General features: G+C 37.3%; 1 protein-coding gene across 10 annotated transcripts in view; it reads right to left on the bottom strand.

The window, feature by feature from the left end:
* Positions 1-18,111, bottom strand: part of KIAA0825 (KIAA0825 ortholog) — a 373,989-nt gene that overhangs the window by 167,322 nt on the left and 188,556 nt on the right. For 9 of the 10 annotated variants that reach the window (XM_070517755.1, XM_070517756.1, XM_070517754.1 and 6 more), the window contains 3 exons: positions 17,882-18,041; positions 13,678-13,836; positions 11,787-11,881 (listed from right to left, as the gene is read on the bottom strand). In XM_070517755.1, the coding sequence (XP_070373856.1) occupies positions 11,787-11,881; positions 13,678-13,836; positions 17,882-18,041 (414 nt within the window). Of the gene's footprint in view, positions 1-11,786; positions 11,882-13,677; positions 13,837-17,881; positions 18,042-18,111 lie in introns of those variants that run through there. The other variant, XR_011505937.1, reaches the window with a different exon arrangement.

Here is an 18,111-nt window from a genome sequence, read left to right as displayed (position 1 = left end):
AACTAGGAGATATGAAGGGTTGAATCAGAGTGGTGGGATTAGATTATAAACATATTATTCCTGCATTTTAAAATGTTAATGGCATTTTCAATTTGTTTTAATAATAAAGGAAAATTTTAAGGAGGAAAAACACATTAGTCCAGCAGAGATAAATGGATTTAAAGTTAAGTCTAGACTAAGAGGATTCTAGGTATCAGGGGATGAGGGCACTGGACTTTGAGAGCAGAAGCATTGGGGGTAAAAAGTAATGGTTGAGAGAAATTTTCAGAAGGAAAACTCAGGGGCATTTGGTGTCTAACAGAATACAGATGACAGGAGATGGAAACTTTGCAGAGTAACTCAAGGTTTCTAGGTTGAGGCCAGAAAAACATCAGTACCATGAATAGAAATCACATCACTCTAAAGAGAAGGCAGTTTTCCGATGAAGACATTTATGATGTTAGGACTTCTATATGAGATGCGAGTTATTACATTAAAATATTATTACGGTGAAAAATCAAAGAGTATGAGATCTGGTGTCTTACTGAACAATTAGAACTGGAGCTACGGATGACTCTGTGACATAGATTTAGAAGCTTATATTGGTGGCCTAACCCATTCTGATGACATGCATTATTTAGCTAACATAGCATTTTTAAAAATAGAATTTGGATGTTTTTACCTAGGTATGCACTCACCTCCCCCTATTGTATTACACCGCGCCTTCACATATTTATATTATTTGCCCAGCCCTTGCAGGCATTTGATTTTGATTCCTGGGATAATCCCTTAAAGCCATAGAAGTGAATGAGTTGGCTGCAGAAAAAGAGGTGGGAAGGATATAGAGAGTGTGAGAGTGGCAGTACTAAGACTAAGAGCCATTAGCAAAGTCTGAGGAAAGAATAAATCAGAATGTCTGTCTTAGCAGGAATTCCAGAAAGCGCTATAGATGTAACTGGGGATGGAGACAGAGAGAATAATCAATAATAGGGGGAAAAATCTCAAATCTGCAGAGAATCACAATATTGAAGGGGCCTACTCAGTACCAAGAGAAACCAAAGACACGTAGATATAATATCACTTCAGAATGACCAGGGATGAAAAAGTAAAAAAGAAAGCATCCAAGGAGATCATAAGGGGAAAAAGAATCAGCCTGGCATCAGATTACTCATGGGCAGCATAAAACACAGGAAGATATAGCTTCTTTATAAAGTGAAACATAAATATATCATACAACATAGCATTCTCACTCCTAGCTATTATTCGAGTGAAATAAAAAACTATGTTCATGTAAAAAAACTATGTGAAGTAAAAAACTATGTTCATGTAAAATCTGTACACAAATGGTTACAGAGGCTTTATGCACAATCATCAACTACTGGAAACAACCCAAACGTCTTTCAACAGGTAAATGGATCAGCAAACAGCAGAACATTCATACAATGGACTACTATTCTATGATAAGAAGAACAAACAATTGGAGGAATCTCAAATGCATCACACTGAGGAAAAGAAGCAAGACTGAAAAGGTGAGGTACTGTATAATTCTACTACTATGACATTCTTGAAAGAGGAAAACTATAAGGATAGAGAACAGATCAGCAGTTGCCAGGGATTGGGATGGGGGAGGGAGCTGACTATAAAGGCTGAGCACAAGGGAATCTTCTTGAGTGACTGTGATTGTGACAACTGTTAAACACCTTTACGCTTTTGTCAGAGCTCAGAACTGCACAGCAACAAGAGTGACTTTTACTTTACGTAAATTAAAAAAAAACCAAAATGACTTAAAAATAGAGGTTATAATATATCACAAAGGTGACCAATAGAAGAACTAAAATTAAAATTTCAGTAGCAGAACTTGAAGACGGAAGGGAAAGAAGTAACTAGTGTAAGTAAATTCTGTATTTTTCACGGCAAGGAATCAGTGATATTAAATCGATAAATTTTTTAAAAGTTAACGGTGTAGCATATTCCCTTAGATTTATCAACCAAAGGAAATAAAACCAGAAACGGTTCAAGTGGTTACAACTAGAGTGGGACTGAAGAGCTAGGGAGGAGAACTTTTGTATTGCATATCTTATCTTCCTGTACCATTTGAAATAATACATGTGTATGTATTGCTTATAGCATTACAAGATAAATTTCAAAATTATATTAGTAAAAATATCCTGGATACTAAAATATCTTGATTTAAAACATTTTTCAGCAGATCTCATATTCTGGGGAAAAATATCAGCTTTAGAGCTATACCCTCAAGGTACGTAAAGGTATGAATTTCATTTACTGTATAAGAAAGTACTAGAGGCATCCTAACTAATTCATATATAACACATCCCCCAAATACTATAATAATAATAATAATAATAATAATAATAATATAAATGTTAATAGAGGGAATATTAGTTATCGTTCAGATTATATTATATTTAATAGACATTTAAATGTCTCATATACATGTCATAGTAAAACTATCCTCAAAAAGAAAATTTCTTCTTTTTATGTTGGTATAGCAACATAAACTGAGATATTCAACGATGACCAATAAGCTTGAAAGCAATCGACGGTCTTTTTATCTCAGCCAAACTGAATCGATGGGCCTATGACAGCTACTCCTGGTGGAACGTATGCTAAAACTTTTTGCAGAAAAACATCACAGAGGCTTTGGGGTCTGAACAGAATTTGACAGGGGAAAGACTTAAAGAACAGTTATTGAAAAAAGAATGTACTCCGTACAGGCAAGTTTTTAATAGCTTTTGATCCACTGCAAGAGCCCCAAAGTGCCAGTATGTGAACGCATAATTAGGTAGGAGAAAATTCATTACAAAGTGAATTTTGGTTCAACTTGACAAGCAAAAAATTCTCCCAAGCTGCTTTTGAGAAAATTATTATACCTTCCTTTCATCAAAATGTTGCCAATTCTGCATTTCTGTCAATAGCATTTAACATATTTATTTAGGTTTTCTGTTTTCTGTCACACTAAAATAATGAAGACCTTTGTTTAAATCACATCCCTGTTAACTTATACAACACATACACATATAATCTCTCCATATGTAAGAGAATCACTCTTTGCATCCCCACTGTGGTAGCCGTGGAAATGTGCCACTCATATCTCCTGTTGCAGTTAGCACAGTTGACTAACGGCCCTAGCTGTCATTCCTCTGCCTCTACCACGGCAATTGTGTTCAGGCCATGCTTCTCCCAGGCTGATCTTGTCGGTCTCTGAGCATGGTAGAGGTACTAGGGCCAGCCCATTCCTGCAGCACATGAGACTCTTCTAGTGTCTGACTTTAGCTCAAGGAGTCCCCATTGGCCTTGTCAAAACTTTCTTAGAACTATCCTGCTATCTGAGACTCTTCCTACCCAATTCCCCTTCCCACTCTCCTTTCACAGGTGTCAGATAAGCAACTTAGTCTGAAGGTTTGCCTGCCTACTCCTGCTTGTTCCTTTTTATCCTTCATGTGCATTTCTCCCTCAAAACCTCTTGTACCACTGATACCATCTTGACATCTGCTTGGAGGATTTGAACTGACACTCTCCCTCTGAAGAAATGACACGCATTCTCTCTACATAAAGAATAACTTCAAAGAGAAAGTAACATCCATAATTTTTATGCAATTTATGAGCAGATTTAGCTGAGCCCCCAGGCTTCCTTGGGAATGTCTTACAGCTGTGATGCATAATCTCTTCCTCAGCCTCTAGCCATAGTCTCTAACCTGGCCTTCCCTCCACCTCAGCTATTATTAATATCCTAAAGTAGCTTTATGTCCTTGTCACTCCTTTGTTTAAAGGCTTTGATAAGTCCTTCAACTCTAGTGGTTAAAATTCAAACATCTTGAGGCTGGCCCAGTGGCGTAGTGGTTAAGTTCACACACTCCACTTTGGTGGCCCATGGTTCATGGGTTCAGACCCTGGGTGCAGACCTACATACCGCTCATCAAGCCATGCTGTGGCGGAATCCGACATACAAAATAGGGGAAGATTGGCACAGATGTTAGCTCAGGGCCAATCTTCCTCATGCACCATCCCCCTCGCCTCCCCCCACCCCGAAAATCCAAGCATCTTAGCCCTCAGGCCCCTCACAACATAAATGGTTAACTTACTTCTCAAATTTTAACTAGAAGAGGGCTCTCTTTCTCCCAGGCTGGAGACAAGAAGCAAAGTATTGAAGATAATGGAAACAAAATTGAGGTTTAGGAAGGAAAGCTGGGCGATTCATATTAGATGGCTTTAATTTTCCTGGTAAAGTAGTTGGTGGCAAGCCAGCTGCTGAGAGGGATACAGGGATTTGAAGAGGTGAGACAAGTCTTATGACAACCAAAGTGACAATTCAAAATGAATTAAAAATTTTGTGCAGTAGCACTGAAGGACCCTTTGACATATATAACAGTCTCTAGTAAACTATCACTTTATTCTAAATAAATACCTTTCCTACTATCAAAAAAGACAAGAAATAACAAATGTTGGCGAGGATGTGGAGAAAAGGGAACCCTGTACACTGCTCTTGGGAATGTCAATTGGTGCAGTCGCTATGGAAAACAGCATGAAGATTCCTCAAAAAATTAAAAATTGAACTACCATATGAGCCAGCAATTCCACTTCTGGGTATATATCCAAAGAACCTGAAAATACTAATTCAAAAAGATATATATACCCCTATGTTCTTTGCAGCATTATTCACAACAGCCTAAGTGCCCATCAATAGACGAATGGATAAAGATGTGGTGTATATATACATATATATATATACAACACATACATACAACAGAATACCACTTAGCCATAAAAAATATGAAATCTTGCCATTTGTGACAACATAGATGGAGCTTGAGGGCATTATGCTAAGTGAAATAAGTCAGATGGAGAAAGCCAAATATCATATGATTTCACTCATACGTGCAAGATAAAACAACAATAAAAAATAAATACATAGAGAATAGATTGGTGGTCATCAGAGAGGAAGGGGGTGGGGAGAGGGCAAAAGGGATAAAGGGGCACATGTGTAAGGTGACAGATGGTAACTAGACTTTTGGTTGTGAACACAATGTAATCTATACAGAAGTCGAAACACAATGATGTATGCCTGAAATTTATATAATGTTATAAACCAATGTGACCTCAATTAAAAATAAATAGAGAAATGTCTTTACAAAGAAGATATGTATTCAAACATGTTCATTGAAAGAATAAAGTAAGCAAAGCTCTAGAGAAGCAGCAGAGTGACGTGGTTAAAAACACAGATGTGAGCGGAAATCTGAGCACCATCCCTTAGAGTTCTGTGCCTCTGTGCCATAGTTTCCTTACCAGGAAAATGATGGCAATATGGTACCTACTTTATAAGGTTAGTGTAATGACTTATAGTTAAATTTGTGCCTGTAATTCACTTAAATTATGCCAGTCAGGTGGCAAATGCTCTTGTCTGCTATCTTCATTATCATCAGTATTTTTACAGTGAATATACAGCTAATAAAAATTTGACCAAAGAGTACAAGCTTCCAGTTATAAGATGAAGATCTAATATAGAGCATGGTGATTATAGTTAATAATGCTGTATTATATACCTGAAAGTTGCTAAGAGAGCAGATTTTAAATGTTCTCACCACAAAAAAAGAAACGGTAGTTATGTGATGTGATGGAAGGGTTAGCTAGCGTTACGGTGGTAATCATTTTGCAATATATAAGTGTATCAAATCAACACGTCATACAACTTAAACTTACATGATGTTATAAGTCCGTTATATCTCAATAAAGCTGGAGAAAAAATTTGACCAGGAAAATGGTGTAATAGATCAAGCACCAGCCACAGAGTCAGAAGCCTTCATTTTAGATGTGGTAGATCTACACAATGGAATACTACTCAGCCATAAGAAATGATGAAATCTGGCCATTTGTGACAACATGGATGGACCTTGAGGGTATTATGCTAAGTGAAATAAGTTAGAAGGAGAAAGTCAAATACTGTATGATCTCACTCATAAGTAGAAGATAAAAAACAATGACAAACACACACATAGAAACAGAGGTTGGATTGGTGGTTACCAGAGAGGAAGGGGGAAAGGAGGAGGGCAAAAGGGGTGATGAGGCACATGCGTGTGGTGATGGATTGTAATTAGTCTTTGGGTGAACATGATGCAATCTACACAGAAATCAAAATATATAATGATGTACATCTGAAATTTATATAATGTTATAAACCAATGTTACTGCAATTAAAAAAAAAAAGAAGCCTTCATTTTGAGTTCCAGATGCCATTGATTATCTATGACCTTGGGCACGTTATGTAATGTTTTGCAACCTCATTAGTACCTGTCTCTTATTACATAATGTAGTGAGGTCTAAGGAGAAGATTTGTGTGAAAGTACATTATATACCATAAAGGAGGACAGATACAAGTTACTAATCAGAAAACAATACACGTTTATAGGTTTGTGAGTTCATCTACCAAGGTGCTAACTTCAGATCAGAGTGTTAAATTATACATCCTAAATACACGTTGGACAATCTCTGTGCAAAAACATGCTGCTTTAGGAAATAAGGTTGGGAGGGAAGCCTGATCCTGTTTGAGAAGACAGCGATGGTGAGTACAGAGTCACTGAGTCAGGCCTTTTTGTAGAGGTGGGAAGAAAAGGGTATTCTAGGGAGCGAGAGCATAAAAAACCCCAAATTTGAATGCCATGGCATATGTAATGTATGTAACGGCTCAGAGGTGTATATTCACAAAGTCAGCTTCCCCTTTTTCTTAAACCTACCTCTCCATACCCTTGCAGCCTGCCGCTGCACCAGGAATTTACTGCTGTGAACAACTATAAACATTGTGCTAATGGCAGCCCTGCCCGAGAACGGTCATTGGAGAGTGCAGCGTGCGCAGTTAAAGGCCAGGGACAATATTTTCTACTCTCTACACCCCACAGGGCACACACACTATAATCTGATACAGTGTAAAGGTATTTTAATAATAATTATTATTAAAAGCAAACAATCAAATCCACAGATCAACAGCTCTTTTAAAACAAGTTTTCTAATCTCTGTTTGCTCTCAGATATATGGTTATTGTCCACCTGGAAAGGCCCCAAAATGATAGCCAGAAATCTGCCACCACCACCCCTTCTGCTGTTTCTGCCATCGTATTTAATTGTGTTTGTTCAACTCAAAGCCAAACTCATATGCAGTATATTTAGATGGTTAAAATAGCATAGCAATCCACCGTATTCACAGATTATCTGCGACACCACAATTCTGGGGAATAGTCTGGAATAAATAAGGTAAAGAGAAAAGGAGTAACATAAATTTGTTCCAGTGACAAAAAAAACAATATCAAAATGGCAATCTGGAGATTCGCCATGAATGAAGGAATTTAGAATGCTCCTTTTGGTGAACTCTCCTACAAATGCAATCACTGCCTCATTCACTAGTCTGGATTTATTTTAAAGTGGACGAGAAAGCAAGCAAGAAACCAATAGTAAGAAACTGTGAAAAGTATCTTTATTATTTCAAAAGATCAATGTATAGTCACTGTATTTACTCTTATATAGCATTAAAGGTAAAGGTGTAGAACTGATATATATGTTGATTTTCTGAACCTCAAAGGAGTCTATTTTCCACAATGGCAAACTTTCTAATTTGAAAAACATATATCATTGATATACATGCAGGATCTCTTTTCTGAGATTTCAGTTACTCCATATTCTTCAAACGTCTTGAAAATCAAAAATTTACAAAGGCTGAGTTGGATACTCTTGTCAGCCAATTGCACCTTAAATTTTTCAATTTGCATTTTTAGTATCATTTAACAAGTACAAACCCTATCACCCAAATGTCAAAAGACTTCCGAATTATGGAGTAAAGAACAGACTTGGCTGCTGAAGGTTATGCTGAGGTTATGGCTTGAAATGGATCAATTAATTAAAAATGAAGACCAGTGTTCTGTGCTTTTAATCTGAGCCAAACTTCACATAATAATAATAAAACAGGCATTTTAAACATACAGAGCTTAATTAACCTGATTTTCATCCAAATTTGGAAAATGAAGAGAATGAATATGCGTGTAGATAATTTTTTACTAGAGATTTTCCAGAGTGTACTTCTTGTACCTCCATGACTACTGATCGAACATCACGTTTCGAGAATGCCTACTCTGCTCTTTTGTCAGGAGCTGACTTTTTCTTTGCATTCTCATTCCTAATTTGTTAATAAATTCAACAAGTATTACCCAGAGCTCACTATATGCCCCAAAGCTGTTCTAGTACTGAAGACACAGTTGGAATAAGATGGCCAAGGTGCTTTCTCATGGAGTTTATATTCTACCTTGGGGGGCAGGATTGAAGGACAACAAACAGAAATTAAGATTTCGGATAGTGATAACTCAATGAAGAAAACACAGTAGAGCAGAATGCTGGGGAGGCTGGGAGGGTCACTTTAGCCAGGTGACAAGGAAAGGCCTCTCTGTGGAGGTAACGTGTGCCCCAGATGGACAAGATGGCAGTGACCATGTGAAGAGCTGAGGGAACTGCAAGTATAAGGACCCTAAAATGGGAAACAGCTTGGAGAATCCAAAGAACAGGAAGAAGGAAATGAACTGAGAACAACAGGAATTGGGGAGAGCTGCTTTGGGATGAGGCCTGATAGCGAGCAGAGGTCACATCCCTGCCAAGGACTCAGGCAGCCACTTCAAGACTTGTTCTGCCTTTGGAGTCAGCACAGAACTAGCTTATGGAGCAAAGGCCAGTATTGTCTCAGATATAGACATTGTTGACACTGCATAGCTCCTCTTTCATGTGTCTGAACTGTCCCTCAAGTGCTCATCTCTTGAGTCTTTGTCTCCTGAGTGGCGTACTTGGCCTTCAGACCCTCCACCTTGCTCATTTTCAGTTTATCTTCCAGACCCAAGGGCCCACTGCCTGGTCTCCGACCTGATACCTGTTCTGATCCTCACTATTGCTTTAGGCCTCGAGTCTGCAAAACTTCAGTATATGTAACCTCAGATATAACCTGACTGCTCCATCTCCCACGTCTAACTCCCTGTTAATCCTTAATGACCTGCACTGTTTCCTTACCTAACCAAACACTAATACTGCCATGTGCTAGTGCTTTTCTATGTATTGTAGCTTCAACTTTCAAAAATGCTTCCATGTCTTTTAACACTCTTGATTGTGTCAGTAGTCTCCAAGAGGTAGATACATGATTATCATTATTTCACTTTAAAGATGGGGAAATCCAAAGTCGGATAGTTTAGGTAACTTTCCTAAGGTAAGCTCACAACAGGACTGGCCTGAGAACCCAGGAAGCCTGCTTTTCCATTTCCATGCTGTTTTGGGGTGAAGGTCTGGTTCACCCTAGGCATTGGAGTCCTGAGTAAGTCTACAGAGGCTCTGCTTATGATACTGAATTTGAAGCCCAGGTACACAAGAATTTAGGAGGAGAACAGACAGGATTCCCTTCTCCTCAACATTTTTTTCATATTTGTGTATTTGAGTTTAGTTTTTGGTAACATTATGTCTTCAGACAACATTTGCAGCCCCATATATACACTCAACCATAGTGTAGAGATAGATTAGTATAAATATATTATCAATTAAAGAGAGAAAAAAGACAAGTGACTTGTTTAATTGGTGAGTTTGGGACAAAGAGCTGAGCATATTCAGCTGAGCTGCTCTGGGTTTCCTTCTTTGGCTCTGCCGACCCCCAAAGATCATGTTTGTATGTGAGAAGTATCACTTATGGATGTGGGGTAGCATACACAACTTTCATTCTAGAAGCTCAGTGTTCTGTGGTCTCATTTTCAAATACGTATTTTGAGATAACCAGGTTGTCAAAAATTCAATGCACTATTTTTTTAAAAATGAGTATTTTTCAGATAAGTCCAAACAAGAGTCTATTAGAGAAAATAACAGAAACAATTTCCTTACTGGTTCAATATTAATCAAGTCTCATAAATAACATTCTTAAAATAAATGGGAAAGTGCTAAAAGAGATTAAAAACTCTCAGGTGTCTTTCATCCTTCTAAGGTAGATCAATTATGTCCATTGTAGCTTGTGGTGTGCGGTAGTTTTGAGTAGAATGCTTTTCATACCATTCTTTAAAAATAAATCTAAGCTTCTTATTAGGATGAGATTCTAGCTGTTTCTATTAAAAATTCATGACACTTTTCCAAGAGAATTGTTTTGACCTGTTACTTCTGGCTAAATTTGTGGGAGTTTTTTTCTTTTACCAACTGCTGCACATACTCTCTCAGGGAAATAGGCTTTAATAACTATTGACCTAATTGAAGTATACCTATAGTTGTTAAACAAAAATAACAACATGCTATTTTGGTTAGAACACAAATTCACTTAAAAGTGAATATTATGCAGAGCAAATGCAGTAAGTTTTGAAGGATATGTTGCCCCTCGAGTACCATTTAGTGGATTGGAAGCAGCACTTCACAGCTGAAAAACCTTCGTAAAATATAATACAGTTAATCTACATAAACTCAAAACTTTCTGAATAGCAGGAAGAAAATGTCTTTATCTTTCTAGTTTGTTTCCAGACAGACATTTAATATTGTGTAGATATCATGTAACCATAGACTCCTCAGAAGACTTGGCCTCTCCTCCGCCACCCCCACCTCCCAACTCTCTAAGCAACTTTGGGAAAGGATGGGAGCACTTCTGTGGGACTTGTCATGAATAGGTGTTTTCTGAACTACTACCTCCCAGGTGGTAAACTTGCTGGGAGAAGGCTTTGTCCTTGATGGGGAAGCTTCTGGTTGTTCAGCTTTGGCCATGATGGGTGGGTGAGCTTCATTCAGGAGGGAAATATTAGGAATACAATTGTGACCACACATCTAAGCTACAGCTTTTATTGGCAATAATGCTGCCTTTTTTTTTAAACCTCCATCTGGGGACTACTGGAATCTCTCTCACTTAAGATACTTTCTTATGTGAACCCAGATTTCCCATGGATGATTTGACAATTCTACTATGTCACTGTCATTATTATGTTTCAGGAAAAATGATACTTAATATTTTTTTCAAAAAGATATGGAAATGCATTCTGTATCACAAAGATTATATAGAAGATAATTCTCGCACTTAACTACAAGCAAACAGATGATACTTGAACAGTAAAAGGAGACTCATACATATATATCTTAAGTGAAAATGTGATACTTGATAGAAAAATTCAATTTTTAAAGGTTACATCTTAAAATTTTCACTGAAAATTTTAAAGGTATTCAAAAATAATATGTTAATTGATTCAAAACAAAGAAAATGTTTATACTTTTGTGCAAAATAAATGACATATGCGGATTCCTAGGGTGAAATCACATTACCATTATACTGGGTTGTCCTGGGGTGTATGTGGGGGTGTGTGTGTGTGTAAAGTAATATGCAACTGAGGCTATAGGAAGGCTGTGCCAAAATTACTGGCTGAAAAGCAAAATTTCAATCATGACAGTTTTACTTATGTTTCCCCTGATTAGACGAGTTGATTTGGCTTGGCACTTTGTATACATTCATTAAGTTGTTATAAACAAAGGCATAGTATTATAATGACACTCAAGCCAATAACTTTTGGTGTTTACAATACTGAACTATTACATACACAAAGTCAAAAATATTTAAAAAGACTAAAATCAACTAATTTCATCTCAGAAAAAAATTGTGGTGCCTTTTGCAAATGCTTACTTGGAAAAACAGCATTTCAATAGCATACTTCACATAATTTCAGACATCCATATCTATATACACCTACATATATCCTATACATAAGGGACATATGTATCCTTTTCCCCCAACCAGATGCCCCAAGTCCCCAGTCTTAGTACCTGTTTTCGAGCAGTACACTGAAGGTCATCTTATCCAGTCCCAGATAATTTGGCAGCAAGTTTGACCAATTCCAGTTCCATTTTTTGATGGCTGACTGTTGATAAATGAGAAGACGCTATTGTTAGTTATTAATCAGAGTTAATATGATCAGTAAATTAAAGCTCCAGCTGTGAAAGACTAACTAAGAAGGAGGGGGGCTAGAACAAGGACTTAGACAGATAACATCAATCATGTCCACAGAAGAAGGTTTTTATTCCAATAAGACAGCAATTAATTTATAAATCCATTTGGGGATGTAGTCATTATTTATAAAAATATAAATCAATTTCTTGAGTCATTATTCTCCCAAGTACTAATGGATTTGCCCAACAAGTTTCTCTGAGAGAGTGACTCTTTGAAAAGCAAAGCAAAATAATTGGCAACTTTTTCATATGTCAATTTATAATTGTTTTTATCTACCACCCAGAAGTTTGATTAGAAAACAAACTCGGAATTGCTATGGCTCAAATGATAAGACACAGCTGAATTACAGTGTGATATTAATGTTATCTTTTTGGTCAAAAAAATGCTTTAAAGGGGAAATTATAAAGATCTGTAAATGTAAATAGCATAAATGATTCTTTTTTCTCATTTAATAGAAAATTTCACAACAGAGTAAGGAGAAAAATTACTGTGAAAGATAATCTCATAATTCAGAACTGAATAAAACATGCCATTTATTTAAATGAAGTGAGGATAATTTAACAGCTACAATGATTATTTATGGTTGGAAGCAATCTAATGTACAACACAGGAAAGCAGCCAATAAACTCAAACTTATACAATATATTTGGTTTTAAAGTATTATGGATGCTTATACTCCTTAAAACTAAATAGTTTGGATAATAAGAGACCAGGCCGATGTTTAAAATCCAACAAGAACTATGCCCTGTCACCTGCTGATTAATGGAGCACTACAATTCTGTCATAGAGCAGGAGAATTCTGCCCCGGGTTGTCAGCATTTGAAGGTCTTATTCTACTGCAGTATTGATGAATGTAGACTAGGGCTGTAACAGGCATGGTAAAAATATTATCTGCATCCCGAATTAGGCCATTGTTTTAATTCTTATTTTCGTCAGAGCTCTAGGTCAAGCCATCCTTCTCTTCTGCCCTGTTAGTTCAAGTAGTCTGTCAAGAGGCTTCTGGGAAAAGCCACCAAAGGAACGAACAAAGCAAAAGCAACTTTAGATTTCAAATACTTTGGAAAAAGATCTTTTTAACATAACTACTGAAACATGCAGCTCAAACAATGCCATAATCTGACATTAAAAAATGTGTGGTGTTTATCACATTGACTTTATTCCAAATATCCTGACTTTAAGATCATCAGCAAATTCATTTAAAATTCAGGAATGTGTTTAGGGTTGTAAAAAAGCAAATTTGCCTCATGCCACTTAAAATAGGAGCTCAATGCTCTATTTATAATTAATTTTAAGCTATTTTATAATTTACCTGATAAATTAGATAAATTCATAAAGATTGCAAGGTGTTTTGTGAGTGTCTGCATTGAAGAATGGGGGCAGCAAGGGAGGTGAGTATGTTTTGAAATGCCTGGGTTTTCAGGCCTTCCGTAGACACAGCTGAACAGATGTTCCCTCTGCCCACAGTGAGCTGACCTCGTCAAAAGTTACATTTTACAGACCAAACATATGAATCAGTTTGACAAATAGAAAGAAGATAAAATAACTTTTTCAAAGTCAATTTGTGCGGACCATGCCAATAAATACAAGGCCTTTTGCTTCTTAGCAAAAAAGCTTATGAGTCAATATTCAAACAAAAAGCGTTTTTTTTCTAACTTGTGTAAAGAAACCAAACATTTTAATTAAGTTTACCATTTAATTTCCACATACCTGATCTAGCATGTTTTCACTAAATGCCTTGTACACATGGAAAGGGTTAAAGGCAGAAGGCTGATCTTCCACACTCCTCAAGGTCGGCTTTAAAGGTCGGATGGGTAATGGCTTTTCCTCTGAACCATTCATAGAAAACAGCTGTTCTTTTAAGTATTCCTACAAGGGAAAAAAATTACAAGTCGTGATGGTGGGAAGCATATATTCTCTCTAAAAATAAACTGATCAATATCCAAATCTACCCTTTCAGCACATTTGCTAGATTACAGTGTATTACTTGCCTCGGGACAGAATACATTTTCAGAAGAAACACAGCAGAGGACCAATCAGCATTGCAATAAACCCATCACAAACAGGTTCACCTAATATATAGCACAGATTAGAAAACCATTTAGCAGATTCTCACATAATAAATGTATGCTTGATCTATCAGAATCTTTTTAATAGGCATTGTCTTGTCATTGGCTCATGTATTAACATGTCTGGTTACCAAAACTTAACTCAGGTGTATGGTTACTTAAAGTACAAGGTTGCTCATTCATTCATTAAGTGCAGTTGCTACCTACTCCACGCTCAGCAGAGTGCTAAGGACTCTGATATTTCACTGCAAGCAATCTTACTCTATGTAGAATTAATTATAATGCAAGTTCCTAAACTCTATTTCTATGCCGTGGTCTGAAAAATATCAAGGTTCAATAGAAGCTCAAAATACGTAATTCAAATCCAACAGCCAGCGGCAGCCTAAGCAGAAAAGCCAATCTACTTACTGCGTTCTACCTCATTTTTCATCCATAAATAAACAAGGTGAACAATCCTAATCTATTTTATAGGACTCTTTCTGGAAGACAACAAATTAAAGTGACTTAAAGTTTTCCATAAACTAGCAAATGCTTGCTATTAATAAGCAAGTCCTTTAATAAATAAAATAATACAAATCTTCTGATCTTTAGTATGTCACAATATAATTTTTTCTTCAAGATTAGGGTTAGGACTAGGTTCAGAATGTTAGAACTGAAAAGGACTTCAGAGGTCATACTCAAAGTCTGCGCATAGACCAGCCTAATCAGCCTCACGTGGAGGCTTGTTCGAAAAGCAGAATCTCAGGCCCCGCCCAATCAGAATCTGACTGTGAACAAGAATTTTCAGGAGACCGGCAGGCACAGCAAAGTTTGAGAAACTAGCTCACACCACATTCGACGGTTGGCTCTGAAATGTCAGGGGACAAGCCTGAGGTCACATGGGGGTGAGTGGTAGAGTCTGGGCAAGAAGCCACATCTGTGGTCTCAGTTCACTGTGCTTTTCGCAGTGCCTCAACAGCTTCATGAACAGAGAATGCTCACTATAACGGCGGAAGGCAAAAATGCCAGATCCTAAAACCCTAAAAAGCTAAGGCCCCACTACTTAATTAGAGTCATTTCTTAAATTTGCTCTTTGTGGACCATAGCTCTTTAGAAAGATTGACTCTGTAACATCTGACACACACACACAGACTCTTACTAAATATTATTAGATATTGATAAAGCCGTCAGAAAAATATTTTATGCCTAGATTTAGATTTTTAAACAGGAAAAACCATTTTACCATGATGATTTGTGAAAGTAAAATTTAAAGAATAAATAAATAATGCACATTAGAAAACTGCTGTTTTGGCCAATAACACTCTTTCTCAACTGATTTCCCCTTACATTGCTATATTTTGGGGTTTTTGGTTCCACAATTCAAAAAAGAGAAAGTGCTCTGCTGCAAGTTGTGAACACAATGGTGTTTTCTCCTTTGTTAATTCTCTGACCTCTGCTATATTGTCACTTGTCACTACCTCTTCTTAAAAGCCTCAGATTTTCCGTGGCATCACTTTAACCAGATTTACTGCTAGCCTGGTATATTTCTTTAGAAGAAATATGTTGTTTGAACACCCTTTCTTGAACAGCCTCCCTGTGCAGTTACATCAAAGCTTATTTCTCTACCCATCGTTTTTCTATTTCCCTCCACTGAAGAGCTAACCACCACGCGTGTTGAAAACCACCAAATCTCTAGTCAAGTCCTCATTCACCTGTGTTCATGGCCAGGCTCTTCAACTACCAGTTGGACTTTTATGCTCAGACATCTTATCTTTATCTCAAAGACAAACATTTTAAACCTCATTTTCTCTCATAAATTCACTCTCTCTCAATGCAGACCCACTCTTCCCCTGACCCAGGCCTGTTTCCGTAAATGCTTCGGTATTTACATTACATTTTTGAGTAATATTTAGCAGCACACCTGAAAGTGCTTAAGACTCATAGTACAACGCATCAAATGAACAAACATCACAACGCAATTCCACCTACAACATAACGATGCCTCACAGTATAAAAGCAGCCATAAGCATTATCCTAGTTGAGTAGTCACCCTTGTATTGTTGTTGGAATTTACTGCTGCATCGTTTTAGTAGTGACAAAGCCAAGTTCTCACTACTTTCTCTGGTTGGATCGTCTTACATTTCACCTCTTGTAGCAATGCTTCTCACTCAGCACAATAAACTGCCAAGTTCTTAGCTCGACATCCCATCTGACAGACATGGCCATAAAAGGAAGTACACTCAGTTGTAACAAAAGAAAAAACATAACTTTGAACTTAAGTGATCAAAAGGTGGTGGTGCCCCAGCGAAGACTCTTACATACATCAGATCTCATAGCATACCTGTTCACAACCACTGGCCCAGAGTTCCACAGGTTCATGAGGGGAAAACAGCCTTTGGATTTCCTTACACAGGTGGCTGACAGCCAATAGCTATCCAACTTAATTTTTGTTGATCTTGCTTATTGGTGATTACTGATCTTTTTTGTGTTATGGACCTTCTAAAAATAGACCTCTTCTATCAGTTTGGCAATCTATACCAGCCCTTACTGTCCTCAGAACTATTGTAATGGCACTTTACTAAGGATCAGCAGGTAATCCTATGCAGCATCTGTTCCTCAGTAGTCACCGCAACTACTTTGGCTATTCTGGGTGGCCAGGTGGACATACCAAGGAAGACCATGATGTCACAATGGTGGTCTTTCCGTTAGCCAAGGCCATGAGTTCCTGAATTCCCCAAATAGAAACCCTAAGCAAGCTAGAGGGATCATTGGCAGGAGTGAATACGTTGTGTTACTTTTTAACAGGTCAAATTAAGCTCTAGTGCCTTAAGGTCAGGGTTATTTCTCTTAGCTACAAATTCCTCATATCCTTCTCAGGCGATCATTGAATGCACTGATATGTCACCTGTTTATTGACTGGTTGATTAGCTCTAGGAAAACCAGGAAACAAGATTTACTTGATGTAACTTTCAGATAGATAATAGCGGGGAGAACATTTATATATATGAGTTATAAAATGCTGTGCTAGAATTTAATTCTTTCCTTGGAAATTTATTGCTATTAAGGCCTACCTCATCGAGATAAAACACTATATCTTCACATTATTCATATTATACAGTTTCCACTGTTCAAAAAAAAGCATGCATGTGTTTGCAGATATAAACACAATTCTAATTCACATAAGATGTCACATTCCAATTCAAGTATGTATTATCTGAAATTAAACAGACTTGTATTAACAAACTTGTATTGTTTCAAGTAAATAACTGTTACCTGCTCTTCACATTTTTGCTAAAATAGCCAGAAACATGCAAGGTCAGAGCCTTAATCCAACCAAGAGGTGGACGAGAATGACATTGGTTCTAACCAGTGTCCCCGCATTAATGCATTTTCTTGGGTTAATCTAGTTGCTCCCAAATATGGTTCAATATTCTTCTGAGCTTTTCTCATTACGTAAGAAATCTCCAACTTCACCAAGATGAGCATGACGTCTACAGAAGAAAAGCTACATCTCTCTTCAGAAAATTTTTCATTTCACAAACACCAGATTTTAACATCAGCTTAACAGTCACAAACACACAATTCCCAAACTACACCTCTAGTCTATACAATTCAGAGCTGAACTGAGTTTATGAGCCGTGTTATAGTTTAAATCATACAAATAAAACCTACATTGTTTCAGTGAAGCTTTTGCTGTACAAATGCAGAACAGCCGGGTCTGAATAGATTCTATTAATAATGCAATATTGAGTTTGGTATTGACTTTAAGAAGTATTATCACCTCCTTGACTAACCCTTAGCTGCCAGCAGACGCTGCCTCAGGCCAGTACACACCTAATTGCTCGGTAAAAAGGCCGTTTCCCTACCTCATTGAGCCGCATGATGTGATAAATTTGCCTCAGGTACTCGCTGCCACCTGGTTTGTGGCAGATATCCAGGACCATCATGTTTATTTTCTGCTCAGTCAGTTCAAGAGCAATATCTCCTTCTTCTAAGGCTGTGCTTTTCTCTATTGTCATAAATGCACTAAACACAAAGAGAGCATATAACTATCAGTGGTGAAGAACTGTAAAGATGGAAAATAATCAAAGAGATT

Source organism: Equus asinus, chromosome 9 (genome assembly GCF_041296235.1).
Source record: "Equus asinus isolate D_3611 breed Donkey chromosome 9, EquAss-T2T_v2, whole genome shotgun sequence".
NCBI lineage: Eukaryota > Metazoa > Chordata > Mammalia > Perissodactyla > Equidae > Equus > Equus asinus.
Note: the sequence above shows the minus strand (reverse complement) of the source record. Positions and strands in the feature narration are given on the sequence as shown.